The sequence below is a fragment of the Leucopleurus acutus genome (genome assembly GCF_964270905.1).
Source record: "Leucopleurus acutus genome assembly, chromosome: 14".
Lineage (NCBI taxonomy): Eukaryota > Metazoa > Chordata > Mammalia > Artiodactyla > Delphinidae > Leucopleurus > Leucopleurus acutus.
Window position 1 is genome coordinate 24,622,213 of NC_139156.1, and position 22,055 is coordinate 24,644,267.

The 22,055-nt window shown below is 40.9% G+C and overlaps 1 protein-coding gene across 1 annotated transcript in view; it reads left to right on the forward strand.

Annotated features, from left to right (window-relative positions):
• Positions 1–22,055, forward strand: part of CFAP43 (cilia and flagella associated protein 43) — a gene marked incomplete at both ends in the record, with an annotated part of 98,509 nt that overhangs the window by 37,206 nt on the left and 39,248 nt on the right. The window contains 9 exons of the mRNA XM_082855006.1: positions 3,878–4,026; positions 5,814–5,917; positions 9,339–9,479; positions 10,289–10,461; positions 11,598–11,747; positions 13,831–13,961; positions 15,905–16,052; positions 18,531–18,632; positions 19,392–19,469. Of these exons, the coding sequence (XP_082711132.1) occupies positions 3,878–4,026; positions 5,814–5,917; positions 9,339–9,479; positions 10,289–10,461; positions 11,598–11,747; positions 13,831–13,961; positions 15,905–16,052; positions 18,531–18,632; positions 19,392–19,469 (1,176 nt within the window). The remainder of the gene's footprint in view (positions 1–3,877; positions 4,027–5,813; positions 5,918–9,338; positions 9,480–10,288; positions 10,462–11,597; positions 11,748–13,830; positions 13,962–15,904; positions 16,053–18,530; positions 18,633–19,391; positions 19,470–22,055) is intronic.

A 22,055-nucleotide genomic window follows, 5' to 3' on the forward strand; every position in this document is an offset into this window, starting at 1 on the left:
ATCTCCTTGGCCATAACTAGATAAATGACGCCATCTAACCTCAAGAGGATTGGTTAGAAATGAAAGAAAGGGACTTCCCTGGTGGCGCAGTGGATAAGAATCCGCCTGCCAATGCAGGGGAACATGGTTTCAAACCCTAGTCTGGGAAGATCCCACATGCCGCGGAGCAACTAAGCCCGTGCACCACAACTGCTGAGCCAGCGCTCTAGAGCCCGCGAGCCACAACTACTGAGCCCGCATACCACAACTACTGAAGCCCATGTGTCTAGAGCCCATGCTCCACAACAAGAGAAGCTACCACAATGAGAAGCTCGTGCACCGCAATGAACAGTAGCCCCGCTCGCCAAAACTAGAGAAAGCCCACGTGCAGCAACAAAGACCCAGTGCAGCCGAAAATAAATAAATTAAAACAAACAAATGAAAGACAAGTACCACTCTAACCAACTTGAACCAAAAATTAAAAAGTGGGAGTTATTGACTCAATCAACTATAAAGTATAGAGTTTGTCTGGGCTCAGCTGTGGCTTGATCTAGCAACTCAAATGATATTACCAAGGATCTTGTTTTCCTCTCTGTCTGTATACTATGTCTTTAGTTTCATCTTAGGCTTCATTTAGTGGTACCCAAATGCCACAGGTACCAACGTCACATCAGATCATCAGGGAAGAAAGCCTCCTACAGTGGGAGGAGGAAGAGAAAAGGTTTCTCCTTTTCAGAAGGCTTAGTAAATACCTCCTAATGTCTTAATAATAACCCTGAACTAATCACTGTAGACAGGGGGATGAGAAATGCTAACTGGCTTAAAGTCAGCCATGGAAATGGGAGTCAGATCTGTTCTACTCAGCCCTGAAAATAGGGGAGAGATGGTTTCTCAATGGATATTCAAGAAATTTTCCAGAAGGAAGGTGTGTTGATGCTGGGTGGCAAACCACAATTCCTTACCTAAACCTAACCCTAGCCTACCATAAGGTGATACCATTCTTTCCACCATGTTCATGGTGCATTTTACATAAAATAATATTTTTAAAAATATAAAAAGACCAAGAAACAGTGGTAATGCTATTTTTTCTTAAATTGTCATTTTCTGTATTACACAGTTCTAGATGAGATATGGATCTTGGTAGGAGGAAGAGGAGTTACAATCCTTCTCTGTTATAAATTAAAATCTCAGTTATAATACAAGATGAAGCATCATACGTCACATAAGAGGATTACAAGATGCAAAAGGATGCAAGAGGATTATAAGATGCATAAAATTCAATGAGATAAAAAACTCATCCTAAAAAGTAAAGATAAAAATTCTTACCTGAAAGAATACGTGTAGATTCCATAATCTATGTGACAAGGTTTATATGTATTCATTTCTGTTAGAATTACTAGAACTAGAAAAATCTTAAAGCTCATCTGATCACACCTTTTACAGATGAGAGACATAGAGATGTTTAACAACCCACCCAAGGGTCTGTATAATCAGGACTTACCTTGCACTTCCTGGCTAAGGAGGGATATAGGTACCACCAAAAGGCCCTCTTTCTGCTTCAGATATCTTCCCTTCTTCTGATCAGAGGGGAGAGATTCAGACGACTGTCACAGTTAATTAGACAATCCTTCATTGAGCTTCAAACCAGGCATTGTACACTCATGTAGTTCAGCTCTTATTGGGGAGAGTCAGTGGTTTCTCCTTACTGGAGGATACTGCTGCCCCGTGGGGAAATGATAAGTGTATTGACCCAGCAGTGCTGAGGCCAGATCTCCCTGCCTGTGCTGGGGACTGTGCTCCCCATGAACATTTTAGGCAGTGGTCCTTAGAGAACCCTGCTCAGCATCATGATGGCAGGATGCATGAACACTACTAGCTTCCCCTGATGGTGCCTGCTAGGGTAGCTACGACCCCTCCAAATATTGCTGTACATATTTAGCCTAGTCCACAATAGCCCTGGAATGGAGGGTAATTTCAACTGATTATTTTGAGGAAACACAGACACACGTACACACACACACACACACACACACACACACACACTGAGATCTCCCATAAAGGCTTTTAGCTAAAAAAACAAACCCTCACCACTTCGTTTCCAGTTTCATACTGAGATACCACTAAAGATTCAAACTGGTTAAGGCTTGGAAAATTCACTTTAAAAAACAAAATGAAAACCTGCTCAATGGGGAAACTGTGCATTCTAATGGGGCAGGATACCTGAGTTTTCCTCTGAGCTTTGTTACAAGCTATGGGATCCTGGGGGCAAATTGCTACATTTTTCTTTGCCTCCGTTTTCTAGTCTGCAAAACAATGATCTCTTTAAGATCTTTTCTATTTCTAACATTCCATTATTTTATTCAAAACAAACTACAAAATGTAATTATGTTACCACCCCTTTCGAGTTGGGCCCCAGTAGGGGTCCTCTTCTCTGGTGTTGCCCGTGCCAATCGATTGAGACTGAGTTTGGTTCAGAAACAAAGGACAGTTTTATTCTTTGATCGGAGAACGGAGAGGTGGGAGCTCTCGCTCTAGAGCACAGGTTTTTGGGACGGGGGGATGGGTGGGGATGCTCTATATGGTTCTCCTCATTGCGGGGACGGGGTGGGGGGTGGGGTTGGAGCTCTCGCGGCGCTAGTGCAGCTGTCCTGCTTTGGTTTCACATCCAAGTTCTGGGTGCAGTGTCTCTGCGCACTGCCTGCCACTGCCGCCATCTTGAATTGCGGTGTCATTGGCAGCGCTTCTCCACACGGCCACGGAGTCGAGGTGTCACTTTCCTAGTCTGAAGTGCTGGGTGCAAGACTGCGGCACACAGCACCCTATAAGCAAGTGAAACTAGATGAAGCACAAAAGAAGAGGTTAGACCTTATCACCTAGATTCCATCTTATTTTTCCGGGGAAACCCAGTGGGCTTTGTCAGTGACAACTATAGAGGAATGAATCTGATTCCTTAAGTATCATGACAAAAAATTTATTCTCTTAGACATCATCTTCTGTAAATGATCGCGACATAAGCAGGAATCTGTGATGCATTTCTTTGGTGACAGGCCACATGGTCCAGTGATATATTGGGTTGGCCAAAAAGTTCTGTAACATCTTATGGAAAAACCCAAATAAACTTTTTGGCCAACTCAATAGTTATTTTCTTAAGTCTTCCTCAGTTATGCCAGCATCTCAGGATCTACCGTTATCCAGCAGTTGAATGCTGATTTTTAAAAATCGCTAACATTCTATAAAGATGTCCAAAAGATGCTAGGGATATATTTTAAATTTCTTATTTTATTTTTCATTATTATCAGGTATAATAATTTTGCAATCATTTAAGGATAGAAATGAAGCCATGGTTTAAAGTTCAAGCAATTTCCTTATATTTTTATCATTCTAATTTTAGGATAAAAGAGGATGATGTACAGATTGCTGTGACTTCTTATGCTATCGATTAGCTGAAGAATGTTGAGTGTATAATTTGTAATACCACACAACACTTGCCACTCTTCTTGTTCTGCAGGCTTTTCAAATAAACTGTAGAATTCTTATGTGAGGGAGAGCAGGTTTCATTTTCTGGCACAGTGAAGTTGAGCATCTGGGGGGTTATTTTATTTTATTTTATATTGAAGTGTAATTGATTTACAATACTGTGTTATTTTCAGGTGTACAGCATAGTGATTCAGTATTTTTGCAGGTTATACTCCATTATAGGTTATTACAAGATAGCAGGTATAATTCCCTGTGCTCTACAGTATACCCTTGTTGCTTATCTGTTTTATGTATAGTAGTTTGTGTCTGTTAATCCCATACCCCTAATTTGTCCCTCCCTCCTTGTCTCTTCCCTTTGGTAACCACAAGTTTGTTTTCCATATCTGTGAGTCTGTTTCTGTATGGCGTTTATTTTAAACAGGCAACAGTTCTGGCTTGCTCTCCCTCCTCCCTCTCTGCAGCCGTGGGGACCAAGGGTGGCTTTGTCCACTTCCTCGACATCCAGGACGTTGAATCCCCTCACTCAGTTCATAAGGCCTATCTCTCTGAATCGCCCGTGCAGCACCTCCTGTAAGTAATGCCTGCTTCTGGCAACAACTTTGGCAGGCCTGTCTGTTGAGAATTCCAGTGAAGCCCTGATTTCTTTTAATTTTAAGTTTTACGTGTATTGTTTTGAAAATTAATATACTGACTCAGTTCTACCTTCAAGAAGTACAGAGCAGTGTATGGTACAGTTTCCCACGCTTGTCTCTGAATACCCAGTTCTCCTCGCTGGAGGCAGCCTGTTACCAATTTCTCATGGATATATTTTATTCACAAACAAGCAAAAAATAAGTACTTCCTTTTAATTATATGAATACATATCAAGCACTTAAGAGTGTGCCAAGCACTTTTGTTATATTAACTTCATGAGATAGATATTCTTATTGTGTCCATTTTAGAGATAAGGAAGATGATGCACAAAGAATTTAAATAATAATTAATATTACACACATAGTAAATGGCAAGTTTTAGGATTTGAACCGAGGCAATTGGGCTCCAGAGTCATTGCCTTGGCTCTTACGGGGCAGCAAACCATATACAATGTTCTGCACCTCAATTTTTTTTTTTTTTCACTTAATGGTATGTCTTAGAGAAGGTCTTCTATCCACACATGAAGACCTTCCTCATTCTTTTTTACAGCTACATAGCATTCCATTATATGGGTATACCATAATTTTTAAAAGACAGTATACTGATGGACATTTAGTTGATTTCAATATATATATATATTTTTTTGCTGTACGCGGGCCTCTCACTGTTGTGGTCTCTGCCGTTGCGGAGCACAGGCTCCGGACGCGCAGGCTCAGTGGCCATGGCTCACAGGCCCAGCCGCTCCACGGCATGTGGAATCTTCCCGGACTGGGGCACGAACCCGTGTCCCCTGCATCGGCAGGCGGACTCTCAACCACTGCGCCACCAGGGAAGCCCGATTTCAAATTTTTTGAAGCAATACTTTTAAGAAGACAGCATAGAGCATTGGATTTAGATTCATGTTATTATTCTTTGTTTCATTATATCATAATAGTAAGTATTAATAAGAAATGACATTTATGCCCTGCTTTACAGCTTGAGGTGCTGTCGCACATTGTAGCTTATTGAGTGTGATGTTTGCCCCACATTCAGAAAAGTATTATGCTTGTTCCTATTTCACAAGTGAGATAATTTAGGTTCGGAGAGGTTAAGGGAAGCATTTGCCCAAGATTACTCAACTAGTGCCGGGAGGAGCTGGGTTTCCACCATCTGTGTTGTTCCTACAAGCTCTGCTGCCTCTGGCTCAGTGGGGAAGGATCTGTAGTCTCCCTCCATTTACATTCTGTTCCTCTGTACTGTATTTTTTGGTGCTCCTTTTTCAGATCTTTCTCTCTTACCCTAATTTGCATTTCCCACTTGTTCCAATTTGATGATAGGATAGAAACATTTCACTACATTCTTCCTCTTTCTGCCAGGATGGGTACTGAGAGGCATTGGAATGTTCCACTCATCACTACTTTGACAATTGCTTATGTCCACTTGAAATATTAAGAAAGCTTTACTGTCATATTTCATTTACTTATGATGAAATAGTTACCCATTTTTAGTGAATCTTCTTGACCATGTACTTATAAGTTGCAATTGGGAAACAGTATTAGCCTAGAATGTAATGATTATGTTTATATATAATCACTCGCCTTTTATAAGGTCTGATAATGTTAAAAATCACAAACCATAAGAATAGCTGGTTTTGGATGCATCTCCATACTGTCATTCAATAAAGTTGTTTACCATCTTATTAGTGAAACAAGTAGAATCTGATAATCAGATTTCTTCTTTTCTAGGTATGACCAGAGAGGAATATATCTATTAGTTGGAACATCAGAAGGACACGTCTTTGTTATCGATGCCAAACCCTCAAGCTTATTTCAGATTCTTGGATTCATAGGTACTTACGTAGAATGCTTATTAACTTAAAATATTGGTCACTTTATTCCAAAGAATTTAAAGTTGTGAAAATGGGGCTACGGTGAAACAATTACTTGTAGCATGTTTTCTAAAACAGAGATATTTAAATAACTGTTCAAAGTTACTTAGGAGAATTCCCACATCATATTTAGAGGTTTCGGTACATGTACTTGGTACATAGTTGATGGTAAATAAATCTTCTTGAATCAATTAATGAATTAATGAAATGGCTAAATGTTTCTAATGTTACTACAAAGGAACGTTGGGTTGGTTTATCCCTGAAATACTTTTTAAATAACATTTGATCTCTATTTAATTAAGATATCCAAAGAAAGTTTTGTTCCATGCATCTTTAGAGTTTCCTCTTTAAACAAAATGACATCCAGCTTTTGCAGTAATGTGCATCCAAACGCCCAGGTAAACCACAGATTTGGTAGGTGAGATAGCACTTAGGTGATAAATAATAAGAACTAATACTTTTCTTTCTGGCTTTACATACCAAATATGTATGTATATTTAAAAATCTATGTATTGATTTTAAAAAATTGAGTACCTGCTAGGTGTAAGATGCTGAACCTAGGCTCTGTAGGAGCATCGAAAGGTCAAGGAGACAATTTAGTGGAAGAGTAATAGCAGAGATCTGTGTAGGCTCAAGGGAAGAAGCAATTAATTCTGCCATGTGTGAAGAAAGGAGTGGAAGTGATGGGGTGGCACAGAGGAATGGGGTAGAGTTTTCCAAAGACTTAAAGTAGTGGAGGATGTGGCTTGTTGGTATTCTAGCTTGGGACAAAAGTTTGAGCAAAGGCACTTGGAATGGTAAGAAGTCTAGTGTAACAGGTAAATAAGAGTTTACTAGATGATGATCATGGTGAAAAAGTCTGAAAGAAAATGGAGCATGCTGAACATCATTCCAAGGAGTCTGGACTTTGTTCTGTAGTTAATGACACATCATCAGATGTTTTCAAGATGGGACTGGTGTGATTTGACTTGGTTTTTAGAGGATGACTCTGGCATCACTGTGAAGGCTGGAGCAGAAAGGCAAGAGAATGGAATAAAAAAGACGAGTTAGGAAACTATAATATTACAGTAACTTAGGCAAGAAATGATATTAATCGTAACAATAGCCAACATTTATTGAGGGAATTCCTTGCCATGTGATAGCCAGTATTCTAAGTACTTGGCATGTGTTAATTCATTTAATTCTTACAGACAACTTTTATGAGGAAGAGACTACTGTTATGCCCAATTTAAACATAAGACAATTGAGGTACAATGAGGTTAAGTATTTGTTCAAAGCCGTGAAGGTAGGTGGTGGTGGAGCCAGGACTCAGACTCAGGAAGACCGGCTTCAGGGCTTGTGCTCTTTTCCACAATGTACGAGGCCATGCAGCAGTCATGGGAAGAGAAAGGAGGGGACAGCTCTGAGTGATGGAATTGGTAGGACTTGATAATTGATCATATGTGAAAGGGAGTGATCAGTAATGACTCCAAAGTTTCTAACCTGGATGGTGGAAGTTTGTGCTGTCATCAATTGAAGTAAAAACTCAGGGAAGGGCTTCCCTGGTGGCGCAGTGGTTGAGAGTCCGCCTGCCGATGCAGGGGATACGGGTTTGTGCCCCGGTCCGGGAAGATCCCACAAGCCGCGGAGCGGCTGGGCCCGTGAGCCATGGCCGCTGAGCCTGCGCGTCCGGAGCCTGTGCTCCTCAACGGGAGAGGCCACAACGGTGGGAGGCCCGCGTACCGCAAAAAAAAAAAACAAACCCCCCCCCAAAAAAAAAACAAACAAACAAAAAAACTCAGGGAAAAAGAAAGTTATGGAGGTAGAGGGATAGGGTGATAGCTCTGTAGAGTTGAAGCCAATAAACTCTTCATTTGGGAATCTTTACCATAAATTTGGAAATGAAGATTTGTAGTTCAAAGTTTAATGATAGAATTCTGATCTTGAAATCCTGGAAGCTGATGAGATAGATGGTTTAAGACAGAATTGAAGCAAATCCAATTGTTTAATGAGGTCAAACAGGTAACCTAAATATGTAAATTAGATGACATGGAATGTGGTAGGACCTATGGCTGACCTCAGAATGGGAACCAGTCCTGCCTAAATGTTACATTTTTCAACATATCTGGTCAGTCAGAGTGTGGGATGGGAAAAGCTACCTACTCTGAAGTTGTGGGCAGAGGAAGACAAGGCAGTGAAGAAAACTAAGGATGGGCCAGAGTAAAGACAGAACTGGGAGTCACCCACTCCAGGAAGAGCTTGAAGAAGGAAGGCTACGTGAAGGGGTGGATTGTGGCAGAAGTGTGAGTGGGGTGAGGGCTAGGATGAGGCAGTCAGTGTGTGAGCCCAGGGACAGCTACTCCTCTGGAACAGAGAGACAAAGAGGTTCAGGAGGGAGTGGAGGTCAGAAAAGGAAGTCAGTAAGTAGAAACTTCTGTTCTTAGAAGTTTGCAGTGGAGAAAAGAGAATTAGTAACTTCTAAAAGAGAATTAGAATTAGCAGGGTTGAAGGAAGGTCCTAATTTGAAGATAGGGGAGTCTTGAGGACTGAATAGGGGAAGCCATACAAGACACAAGAAAATTAAAAGAGGTAATTGATAGCACATGGTGTAATAGGATATTAGAGGTGTGGGCTCAGAATCACAGATGGAAAGGGTTACATTTTGTTCCCACAAAAATGTCAAGAAATGAAGCAGGAAGATGGGTACAAACAGAGAGAAAATGTGAGATTCAGGATAAAAAAGTTGAGGTCAAGTTTGTGTCAGATGTTTTCTGTCTTCCTCGTTAAGTAAGAGGAAAGGTCATCCAGTGGACACCTGAGGGGAGGGGCTGAGATGGGGCCTGAGAAAGTGGACACATGCTGAACAGTCCCTGGGGAGAGTGGCAGTAGTGAATCTGGAGAGAATCCAAGGTGGGCCCCAAGCACCTTGCAGAGGTCAGATCACCTGGGTTTCTGGAGGACAAACTCACAAAGGCATGTGTAATCCCACCACACCCGCAAAACCTTGACTACAGATGCAAAGAACACTGATGCCTGAGTTTATTCAGTATCGGGAATGGGCAGATGGCTGGAGTGGACATTCAAGAGGCCAGAGCGTGCAGCTGCTGCTGAGTGGGGTGGACATGGCAGACTCTGGAGGCCTCTCTGTCTGTAAAGAAGCTGAGTCCAACCGAGCTGGATTGAGTCTGCCAACCCAGACATCTAATATGGAGAAGCCCCCATCTGTTCATCAAAAATGTTTCCATCACTTATGTTTAAAGGTCACTTAAATATCCAGTAAATAAATTTGGATCTAAAGATTTAGTGAAGGCAGTTCTATAGTGTGATATCTTACCTGGGAGTATAAAAGATTCTATAAACTTATCAATGATGACTTGTGGTGTTGATTTCCATTTTCTTTCAGAGGTGGGCAAAGGCATTTTACAAATATCCACAGTGTCTCCTTTGGAAACAGATATAGTAGAAGTGATGGTGCTTTCCCCACTTCCAGAAACAGGAAGAAGCAGGCTGGAAATATTTACTCTGCCTAAAATACTACCACAAGGTAAAGAAAAAAATGATCAACAAATTCTGTCCTGGGCATCCAGTTGAAGAGCTGCTATAGCTTTCCTTCTTTTTTTTTTTTTTTCCTGGTGATAGCATTTTTTTTCCTTTTAACATGTGAAGAGGTTAAAATGGCCACCACCTTTTCTGTGTCTTACAAAATGAAATTGATGTGGCTGCTAAATAACGTGAAATGTGGACTTTCCTCTAGGTCCTGTCATTCATATGAATCTGTCTTATTATCAGAGAAAAAACAGGACCAACTGTCACTTTTGTCAAATTGATTTGTCATTTTGTGATGTCTCTTTTTTGTAGCCTTAAATATACATAGTCAAATCAGATAGGTTACTGTGTAGTTACGTTCACTGATAAAATTATAAAGAAAGCTTTTGGGATAAAAAGGTCTGATAAAATAGACACTTTATTTTATCAATAGATAACAAATATATCTGGGTAGCTATTTTGCAAATATATAATTATAGAGTATAAAAGAGTCAAAAACCTCAAAGTACTTTTGTGTCTTAATTAAGACTCTAGACCATCATGAGTTTCTTTTAATGCTGTCTCTACTTAACTGATAAAATTAACCAAGGCTTTATAAAAGATATTTTACTCACTATTAATCATTTAATACTCAAGTATTTCTAATGGAGCCAAGTTGCTTTCCAATCATTTTTATCTCCTAATAGTTTCTGCATTAATTGAGCATTTAACTTTTTTATTTTGCTTTTCATAATTTTCATAACAATTTTTTAAAAATAAAATCAATATATGGTGCAAGTGATTTCTCTTCTTCCCCAAATCTTATAGTTTCTGCAAGCTTTGCTGATGAACGAGGGAGGCTGAGAGATGCATTCATTCATAAGTTCGTGTATGAGATAGAGCATACTCTGTCCTCAGCTGTCTTGAACTTTCAAAGTAGCCGAATATATGGCTTCTGTAACCAAGTGCCATACATCTGCAGCTATCTTCTTCCTGAAAAAGTATGCCAAAACTTAAGCGTGCTATCATTTTTCTTAGCCGTCAAGATTGACACATCGTATCAATTAGATGTGATCCATGCTTTAACACTCTAGTCCAGTTAACAAATGTCTTTATTATAGTAACATAATTTCTTTGAATTAGATATATGTTAGCATGATTTGTTAATTCATCATAAAATACATTTGAGCAGCCTCACACTTACAACATCATACTTGTCAGATAAAAGTGCAGACGACATGATATCAGTTTAGTGCCTTTCAAAACTATTTTTTAAAAATCTATCATTAGAAAATCTATTCCACAGGTGTCAGCAGCTACAGGGTTGATGATTTTGGGTGGAACTTTGTACCTGAGTCCTAAAGAAAATTGCACAAAATACCTAAACTATGTTTCTGGCATCCTTTCATCATACTCTCTTCAAACTTCTCCCATACTGTGTCATTTCCTGCTACATATACTGACCCAGGTTATCTATCACCCTTGCTTTTCTAAATCCTTCAATCAAAGGGCTTCTCTCCCAGAGTAGACAATGTCAGCAAGGTCTGAGACAAAGACATTCAGAGACGGAAGAAATGGTTTATCATAAGGAGGATTCAAGAGAAGCTTCCTGGTGGAAGTAATATTTGCACTGGACTTTGAAGAATAAGTCAGATTTAGACATGAGAAATATTGTGTGCAATCTTGGCAGGGAGATGGGGTTCCTTATATAGGGAGGGGGGCCAAATTGGTGGGGATGGGTTGGGGAAGGGCATTCCAGACAAAAGCCACAACACATGCAGAGGTTTGAAGGTGGGCATACATGAGAAACATGGGGGGAAATTGACTCATTTATTTTGACTTGAGCACAGGGGTGTATGAAATGGATTAGTGAGAAATAAAGATTGTCAGTTGTAGGCTGGGATTTTTAATGGTAGCTAACATGCAAAGAAGACTTTTCTTAGTTGGCCAAAATGAACTTCTACTTGCAATCAGAGATGGAAAATGTGGTGCAAATACAGGTGCCCACTTTATCATGTATCAGTTTATTTCCAATGACAGTGTTTTTGGCTTTGAATCTGACTCGGTATGCTCGACTGCAAACCCCAAGGTACCACTGCCCTGAGCTTTTCTATAATGTGGTCATTTCCTTTGGCAGGAGCATAGTGGTATTTGCATTCTTAAGTCATACCAAAAAGTACAAAGCAAGCAATATGGACCTGGAATGCTCTCTCTGTCTCCACATGGATTGTGGCTCATAACAATAGCTAAATGTGGAATTCTGTGTATCCGAGATATTCATACTTTGGTAAACTCCTTTTTCTTTTTTTCCAGTTATGGGATGTGTGTCTTGATCTCATATAAGGAACAAAAGCTCTTACAATAGGAATTAGAACTCTTAAGTAAATTGGCTCACAACTTATTTAAATTGACTCACAACTTATTTAGCTCTAATGGTGTTATTGATTCCAACACTGGGTGTATTTATGTGCTAAGGTTTGAGTCTCTAAGGGAGGAAATGCCAACAAATAGACTGAGACCTTGCAAAGAAGGAACATGGGGCTGGGATACAGTAGGTGAGCTCCAGCCCAGCTCCATCACCACTTACTGTGTGTCTTGGAAACTCACTGAGCCTCACTGAGCTTCAGCTGCTCCTCTGCAATTTTAGGGAAGCCTTGCTTGCTCTCACCCTGTGGGATTCTGGTGAGAGCTGGTGAGAGGGTACATGCAAAACTTCTTTGGAAATAGTGAATTGCTGTGCAAACCTAGGGTTGATTACGGCTAGCTCCCTGGCCTGGAGGGCCTCTAGGCTTGTTGCTGCCACACCGCCACCTGACTCTTCATGTGATGCTAGAAGAGCATAAGGGAGAAGGGTGTGGCCCTTACTGAGTCCTCCCCTATCACTTGCAGACCTTGATGTCACCAGTACCACTACCATTTCTGATTTCCATTTTTCTCAGATCTCTGAAAAAATGAAAATAGTTTCTTCTCCCAAAAAAGTGAAAGATCCTTTTCTAGGTTTTGAGACCGAGTAGTACTGGTTATCAATTTAATTTAATTCGGTCAGTTATTTTTACCCAGGGATCTACCCCACACACCCAAAGCATCACAATCACCCCACATGCCACTCTCCCATGGGGCCACAGGTAAACTGGGCCCTGGCTGTGCATATCCAGCTCTCCTTGCTCACTTGTGCAAGAAAGCATATTTGGAATATAGTTGGGCAAAAGTGATATTATTATTATATAGGAAAAATCTTAAATCCCTTAGAAATTATTTTTAGGTGAACAATGTGCAAACTCTGCTACATTGTCTCTTATTCAAATGATTTGTAAATGTACGCTACAACTGATAGTGGCAAGACGTCAGAGTTTTTCTGGGTGAATCTATGCAAAGTACCTCATAGAGGAGGTTATTCATGGCAGTACTGTTTGTAAAAGCAACCTAATGTCCATCATCAGAGGACTGGCTAAATAAATAATGGTACATAAACAGTATATAAATAAAGTATGGAATATTATGCTGTAATACAGAATGAGGAAATCTTTATGAAACGGTATGGAAAGAATCCCAAGATATATTGTTAAGGAGGAAAGGCAAGGTGTGTAATATACGTATTATGTTACAATTTATGTTAAAAATTGTTTGTATAAAAATTTGTTTATGTACATTAAAAAAACTCTGAAAGGATATTGGAGGAACTAATAATATTGATTGCCTTTGGGAGGTGTTGGGGAATGGGGGCAGGAAGGAGATTTCACTGCATACTCTTTTATAGTTTTTTAATTTTGAAACATTTGAATGTATTGCCTATTCAAAAAACTAAAAAATTTTAAAGGCATCATGGTTGATAACTAGTGTGACAAAGAAATCTCAGTTTTTAGTCAAAGAGTTTAAACCATTGCACTGTGTACCAATTAGTGATTTGTTTGGGTTCTAATGAAACTGGTTTAATTGGCATCCTCTGTCATTCTTCACAGAGCCCATCGCCTTCTCTCATCACACTCAGCCTCCCTGCACATAAAGGGAACTTGCCGAAAATCCCTGAAGGCATCTGAATTTGCCCGCACTGCTTGCTCAAGGCCCCTTCTCGTAGTCTTCAGCAAGCCCATTCACCTCTCTGTCTGATTCTCCTATTATAAATTGATGATAATAATCCCTCTTCTTCCATATTACACAGAAGGGAGAACAAACCAGTACTGGTGACTGTATTTTGTACTAGGAATTTTCAGTGCTATGAATTATTAAGAGGCTACTCCATACCAGCTAAAATGCTGTTGACAAATAGAAAAAGGTTTATCCACGAGCAAAAGTGCACGTAACCCCCTTAGAAAAACCATGTGGTAGAATCGCATTTGTAATTTCTGCACTTTGTTCCTAAAACTATTAAGGAAACATTTGTTCAGTGTCGGAGTCATTCTCACCAGGGGCATGGAATTCAGTCGGTGAGAATTTCAATGGATGGACAAAGCATTCTGGTGAATGGGAAGCATGACGGCACCCTTGTTAACCTGAAATGGAGGTAAGTACAGTATACAATAAGCAACCTCACATGATACGGTGTTTTAAAATAAAGATGTTGTTATTATTTAGGTAATAGCAAGGCCAACATAACAGGAGACAACTGCCATTGAAAAGATTGTTATACTAATCATCCCAAGAGGAGGGGGTGCTATGGGGGTGCCACATGGGGAAGCACCAGGGAGGGTAAGGAGGCAGAGGGAGCAGGGAAATGTGGGCAAGTGTCTTCAATATGGTTTCTATGGCAAGGAGCGGGAAGGTTTGGGATTGACTAGTTTGGATAATTTCAGTGGGCTCTGGGCCATAGGGGCTGCTGCTAGTTTTCTGGTACTTGACCCAGGGATGATTAGGATAGAAATAGTGGTCCCAAGTGTGAAAGCCTAATAGAGGATTTGGTTGGGGATGTGGGCTCTGAGTTGGTGGGTTTGCATTTGAAAGGTGAGCTCCAGATGAGTTGTTTACCATCTCTATGAATTGCTGGTCCTGGGAGGGGCATTTCCTCCAAGGTTATTAGCAAGACCCCAGATGTCAAAGCATCAAAATACAAAAAATAAAAAGACCCAGTTAAGACCTATGAAGTGACCAGTCCTCCCTTTCATAAAATCTGTTGGAGGAGCACAAGGAATGAGGACAATTCTGAACAGTAGATCATTTTTATAACTCCTATTTATCTCTAAAAAACCTGACATAGGTATGTATGTATCTGTAAACACATACACGTTTACTTTCCTAATTAGACTTTGCCTAGACAATATTAAATTATTTAGACTTTGCTTAGACTAAAATTAAAATCCTAAATAAACAAATATTAGCCAAGCATACAGATAATGGCCAGGGCATAGAGAACATGAAGGTGACACCCTGGACTTGAAATGTTACCTTGTTTGATCTGCCGATGCACGTCACTAGTCAATGCGCAATTCATTTCCACAAAAATTTCACGGTGCCTCCTGTGAGCAAAACAATAATAAAACATGGCGTGTCTCAGTGACACTGTGAAATGTTACATATTATGGAGATTCTATATCATAGCAATTTTGGTCACCACTTATTTCAAAGACCCATTTGACGACTGACTGTATTATCATGCCCATTTTATACGTGGAATCCTGAATAAAACGCTAACCTGTATCTCACTGTATAAATCCTAATGCATTCTTTGTAGTAAGGGATCACATAGCATCTCAGGCAACAGCAAACATGTGCTGGAGCCCTATTTACGGCAGTGAGGACATTTCCATCCATTGGCAGTTAATCTCATGGACCTCTGACTCAAAAACCGTTGAGTTTGAAAACTTGGTCCAGCACTGGTGACCTTAGGCATCTGACAATCCCTCTAAATCATCTATAACCATGTTATTCAAGGTGGAATCTGCAGCACCTGTGAGCTTGTTAGAAATGCATATTCTTGGGCCTCATCCAGACTTTTCGAATCAGAATCTCTATGGGTGGGGCCCAGGAATCTGTTACAACAAACCCTCCAGGCCATGCTGATGTGCCTGAAGTTTGAAATGCCCTGGTGTATTGAGTGGAAGTAATAATACTTTCCTGAGTGTGGGGTGGGGGCTATGAGGACTGAATTTGGTAATGTGGTTATATATGTGAAGCAGTACAGCACCTACTATCTCTGAGGGTTCAACCAGAGCAGTGGCTCTTCTGCGCAATGACTGGGGCAGATGGGTACAGAGGGCATGTAGGGTAAGGGTATGGGGACAGTGTGAAGAGAGATGACCCCAGGGAGGTCAAGAAGTTTGTCATATTCTGGAGCCCATGAAAGTACTGTCCTTGAAGAAGCAGAGTCCTAATATCTACAGGGCACTGCAGAGAACTGTCCACATATTTCTTTGCATAGAAATGGTTAGGTATCTGGAAATAATACTGCTAAATGTGTCTTTTTCAAATTGTGATTTTGTAGCCTATGTGTTTTCTTTTTTATTAATACAGGCAGTTTGGAGGAAACTTAGCCAATGAAATTCTTGAATATAGCCAGCAACTTTCAACTTACCTGGAGAACACCATGGATGAGGAGAATGATTATTTAAGTATAGCAAAAAGAGATTCCTTGGATTTGGGATCAGAACCTGAACATGCAGTTGAGTTTCACTATAGTTTTCTTTCTCCTTCCTTCCTCCCTCCCTCCTTTCTTTCCTTCTTTTTTTTTTAATTTTATTTATTTATTGATTGATTTTGGCCATGTTTGGTCTTCGTTGCTGCGTGCAGACGGGCTTTCTCTAGTTGTGGTGAGCGGGGGCAACTATTCCTTGTGGTGCACGGGCTTCTCATTGCGGTGACTTCTCTTGTAGCAGAGCATGGGCTCTAGGTGTGCAGGTTCAGGAGTTGTGGCATGCGGGCTCAGTAGTTGTGGCTCGCGGGCTCTAGAACACAGGCTCAATAGTTGTGGCGCAGGGGCTTAGTTGCTCCGTGGCATGTGGAATCTTCCCAGACCAGAGCTTGAACCCCTGTCCCCTGCATTGGCAGGCAGATTCTTAACCACTGCACCACCAGGGAAGTCCCTGTTTCCTTCTTTTTTTTCTTCCTTCCTTCCTTCCTAAATCAGATATCAGTTTTCAGTTTGTGGTTTTCTTTGAGCGGATATTTTAGTAATGTTCCTCATTATCCAGCTACCTCATGATTTTCAAAAAGAGTATGCACTACATTTAAGAGAAAATATTCAGCCTTTCTCAACACAAATATCACATTTCAGATCTCATTTAAACCATAGTACAAGATCTGTCTGGGCTTGCTTTAAAAAACAAATCTACTACAATTCTGGCGCTTGTTCAAACTAGTCTCTCTATACTTTTACATCACATACATTATTTAGGATGTGTCTAGCCAGAGAACATTTATTCACTCAATCATTTAACAAATATTTATCGAGTGCCTACAAAGTTCTGGACTCTGGGGGATACAGGCATGAAAAGATAGGAAAAGTTTCTGCTTTCATGGAGCTTACATGCTAATTGGGGGTTGGGTGTGAGCAGAGAGAGATAGATAAATAATCAAATAAATAAGAAAAAAATAGGTAGTAACAAGATCTATTTTGTTACCAAATAATCTATTTTTGTTACCAAACCAAATAAAATGGTTTGGTGTGATAGTGTTTGGCTGGAATAGCCCCTCCACGGAGAAAGGCTGTGATCTGACTTAAAAGAAATGTGCCAATATGTGGGGGAGGGGCAAGCACTCAGGGCAGAGGGAGAAAGAGCTTGGCACGTTTGAAGACCTAAAAAAGGCCTGTGCAGCCGAAGTGAGCAAGGGAGAGAGTGGTAGGGGATAAGGTCCTGGAGGTGGGAAAGAAGGGCTTTGTAAAGCAGGTAGCATTTGGACATAATTTTACGTGTAATGAGAACCTATTAAAGTGTTCTGAGCAGAGGATTTACAAGATCTTATTTACGTTTTTGAAATGATTACTTCCGCTGTGTGGAGAATGATTCCTGTAGGGCACAAGAGTAGAAGCAGAGAAGGAGTTAGAAGGCTTAGGTACCAGTGATAGAGGTGCAAGAGTGTTGTGGAGAGGTGGTAGTTTCCAGGCAGTTTGCAGAGGTAGAGCTGACAGAACTTCTGATGAATTGGACATAGAGGGAAAGGGAAAGAAAGGACTCAAGGATGACTGACTCCTAGATATTTTACTTGAAGAACTATGTAGGAGAAGGTACCATTCACAGAGAAGGGGAAGACTGTGGGGAGAGGAGCCACTGTGGGGAGAAAGAAGGGGATCTAAAATCAGTTCCCTGGACTGAGCATGAGAATACTGTTAGACATCCAAGTGAGATACCAAGTACGCTATTGTGTAGATGTTCTGGGGAGAGTCCAGGACTCGAGATGTTGATTTGAGAGTCAGGGGCATATGAATGGAATTTAAAGCCATAAAACTGAGTAAGATCATCATGGAAGAGTGGATGGTGAGAAACAGAAGGGGACCAAGATAGAGCAACTTCTAGAACTCCAGGTGAAGAATTCAGGGAGGCGAAGGAGATTGAGAAGGGGCAGCCAGTGAGGTTGCAGGAGAACCAGCAGAGTGTGACGTTCCAAACTCTTTCAAGATTTTTTGCTGCAAAGGGAGCACAGAAATAGGGTGGCAGCTAAAGGGGAAGGTGGTGGTCAGTGGAGAGTAGATTTCCTGGGACAGGAGATTCCAGAGCATGTTTAGATACTGTAGGGAAAGATTCAGTAGAAGGCAGAAATGGATGATGCAGAAGGGTGATGGAAATTTTTTTAAGTGCAGAGGCTTCAAGAAGGAGGAAAAGATTAAGATCCTAAGCACAAATGGTGGGGCAGGCCTTGATAGGCAGCAGCATTTGGTCTACAGTAACAGGAAGAAGGCCAAGAGTGATCTGGTGAACGTGTGACCTGTCTGATCATTGCTGCTTTCTCAGTGAAAAGTGTGGCTGATATAAGCACAGAATGGAAGGAATAAAATTAGCTAAACATTACATCTTCAGCAGGCAAAATGTTTGGTAGTATATTTTAAAATGCAACAAGTGAAGAGGGATTCAAAGCAATTAAAGTTGGGTAGGAGGAGAACTTGATGAATTTTTAATTTAAGATATGTCTGTCTTCTTCTAAGATAAATGAGAATGTGAGGTTAAGCGATGACTCATTACAAGAGGAATCAGTCAAAGTTGATAATACGGTGGAAATTCCCTGGATACAACAAAAAAGCCAAGAGGTATTTATAAAACATGAGAGAAGTTTGAAATAATGCTTTGTAGGGATGCCAAATAGATTAGTTTCCTGTGAAACCCCTTGGAAAGTAAGAAAGTGGAAAGAGATACTACTTGGCAGACCATTACATCGTATAAGTGTACCTTCCCTGAAAGCAGGCAAACACACTAAACACGGCCCAGTGTTTTAGATAAAGTTATGTGAGCTTTAAGTGCTGTACTTAGGCTAATACGAAACCCGAGAAAAGTGTCCACGTAGGCCAAAGCAAAGAATGGACTAACATACCTCATGCTGAAGTACATTTGGGGGGATGCTGCAAGGTAGGCTTAAATAAAAGGGGTGGGCCCGCAACAGAAGAGACATTGTGGCTTCTGATGTGCAGGAAGCTGACATAGGTGGCAGCCTGTGTCTGGATTTAGCTTGCTTATCTAGTCTCACTCAAGTTCCCAATAAAATAGCAGACTAGTTTTCTGTTAGCAACTGTTCTTTAATTTTTCACTAAATTATTTTCTTTCTGTTGGCCTTATCATTGACCTCAGTTCCAAGTTGCTTCAGTGGCCACTTACATAGTAGCAATTTAGATTTAAGCAAAGTATTGCAGTGGTATTATTTCATGTACACTTTATATTATTAGTCTTTAATTTTTTTCCTTATTTCTGTTTCTAGGGAAGTGCTATCTATGTATCTAAGTATGTATATATGTATCTATCATCTCGCTATCGTCCCTGTTGCTTGTTTAAATGATGTACTTTCTCCATTCCAGGCCATCAAAAACGAGGTTAAACTGTTTTCCAACAAAAGGAAAGAGATAAAAAGAGGAATCAAAGCACTTGCTAAAACTGTAAGTGTTGCGATTCCATATACTAATGCATTTGGCCCTCGGTCTAAAATTACATTTTGAACTTTATTTTGTTCAACCCAGCATGAGACACTACACCCCATTTTTTTCTCTGCCTGTAAGCTTAGTTTTCTTGGGCACTTTAATAGGGTATAATTTTTATCATACCATACAACATATAAACAGTGGTTTTCTTCCTGTCTTCCCCAAATACTGTCTTTAATACTTATTTTTGTCAAAGTTGTACATTTACATTTTTACAAATTAAATAATACAGAGTTACGTAATTAAAAATAATGTTTTTGGGGCTTCCCTGGTAGCACAGTGGTTAAGAACCCCCCTGCCAGTGCAGGGGACACGGGTTCGAGCCCTGGTCTGGGAAGATCCCACATGCTGCGGAGTAACTAAGCCCGTGAGGCACAACTACTGAGCCTGCGCTCTAGAGCCCGCGAGCCACAACTACTGAAGCCCGTGTGCCTAGAGCCCGTGCTCCGCAACAAGAGAAGCCACCGCAGTGAGAAGCCTGCGCACCGCAACGAAGAGCAGCCCCTGCTCGCCGCAACTAGAGAAAGCCTGCGCACAGCCACAAAGACCCAATGCAACCAAAAATAAATAATAAATTTTAAAAAATGTTGTTTCTAGCAGCACCTGCTCTACTTTTCTTCACTATGATTCCTGCAGTCCTGAGGTAAACGTTTTCAGTTCTTTCAGCCTTTTTGTTTGGATATTTACCTCCATCTTTGTAATGGTCTTCTTAATACTGCTAGTTCTTGGTATTTCTATTTTGACACGCGCTGTGGGCTTTCTGGTGTGGAAGAGGAGTACTCAGGTTCTTTTACACCCTCCACCACTACTGTATGCACGTAAATCAAGGCTCAGTAGGTACACTGTTATATAAATATTCTTCAGAGCTGAGCCACATGGTATATTATGACTACATTTCCATTTTTACAACTTTATTTTTCCTGGAATTAGCAATTGCCTTTGTTTTAGATTAAGCCTTTCTATTCAGACTCTCTCAAAATGCTAGATACCTGAGGTAATCAATCTGTCAGTGAATTTTTGTGTGTATGTGTGAGACCTCCCTTCTAGAGCTTTCTATGTTCCAGCACTAGTCTACGCACCTTGCTCTCTAGACCAGGCACACAGCTGCTGTTCTAGGGACTTCTCTTGTCCATCTTCCTGGGAAATTGTCTCACCTGCCTCCTGAGTTAGAGCCCCTGTTTCCAGAGTCCTGTGTGTTTTTCTTTGTCTTCTTGGTGTGCATCTTCCAGTAGCTTTCTAAGCAGGACTGCTGTGCAGGCCCATACTTGGGAACATCATTTATCATGCAGCTGTGCTAGTGTCATTCAAATGTAATACAGTGTGAGTGGTGCCTGCCCCCTAGAGGTGTACAATGCTTTGACTCTGTTCTTGAGAAAGGGTACATAGGAGGTACATTTTTTGAGACGTGGTTTTTCTCAAATACAATGGTTTACCCTCAGAATTTTGAAGACTTGCTCCATTGTCTTTTAGCTTTCAGTGTTTGCTTTAGAGAATTCAATACATTTTTTTTTTTTTTTTTTGTGGTACACGGGCCTCTCACTGTTGTGGCCTCTCCCGTTGCAGAGCACAGGCTCCGGACGCGCAGGCTCAGCAGCCATGGCTCATGGGCCCAGCTGCTCCGCGGCATGTGGGATCTTCCCGGACCGGGCCACGAACCCGTGTCCCCTCCATCAGCAGGCGGAATCTCAACCACTGCGCCACCAGGGAAGCCCTCAATATCTTTTTGATTCCCAGTTCTCTAGGTAACCAGATTTTTATCTCTGGAAACTTACAGGATCATTTCTTTTTCTCTGGTGTTTGGAAATTTTACAATATGCACCTTCATACCTTTGATGGATATTCTTGATTTGCTGGTGCAGACTGGAATTACTCTTCACCCTTTTTCACCCTGCTCCTAGCCCCAAGAGGCTGGCCTCTGTGGATGGCATCAGTGAGCTCTCTTGCCTCTGTCTTCTGTTTGGGTTTAGACAGTGAGTGGCATCAGCAGACGATCAAGGGCAGGAGAAGACAAGGTCAGTGTCTTTATTTCTCCAGTTTCCTCTCTGTGATGTTATGAGTTGGCAGTGACTGCTAGCCCTCTCCTACAGCTACTGATCTCCCCAGGTTCTAGTAACCACTTCCCATCCTTGCCTTTCAGACCTGGGAGTGGTGATAGCTTCCCGTGGTTGCTAGCATGAGATGCTTTATCATGCCTTGCTGATTTCCCTTACCATGCCAAATCTGTTTTAAAGGTCCCTCTCCCCATTTATGCCATTTGAGTGTGTCATTCTGTTTCATACCAGGACCCTAGCTTGTTTGGGCTTTCTTGTCTCCTTCATGTGCTAGGCACTGGAGCACTTTTAACCAGAAACCTTTCTCTTTCAGGTCTGGGAAATGTTCTTTAATTACTTCTTTGGTAATTTCCTCCCCTTAATTTTTGTTTTCCTGATTACTAATGAGGCTGAACATCTTTTCATAACTCTGAAGACTGAATTTCCGCTTCTATAAATTCCCTGTTCATGTCCTTTGCCAATTTTTCTATCGGGTTGCTGGTCTTTTTCTTGT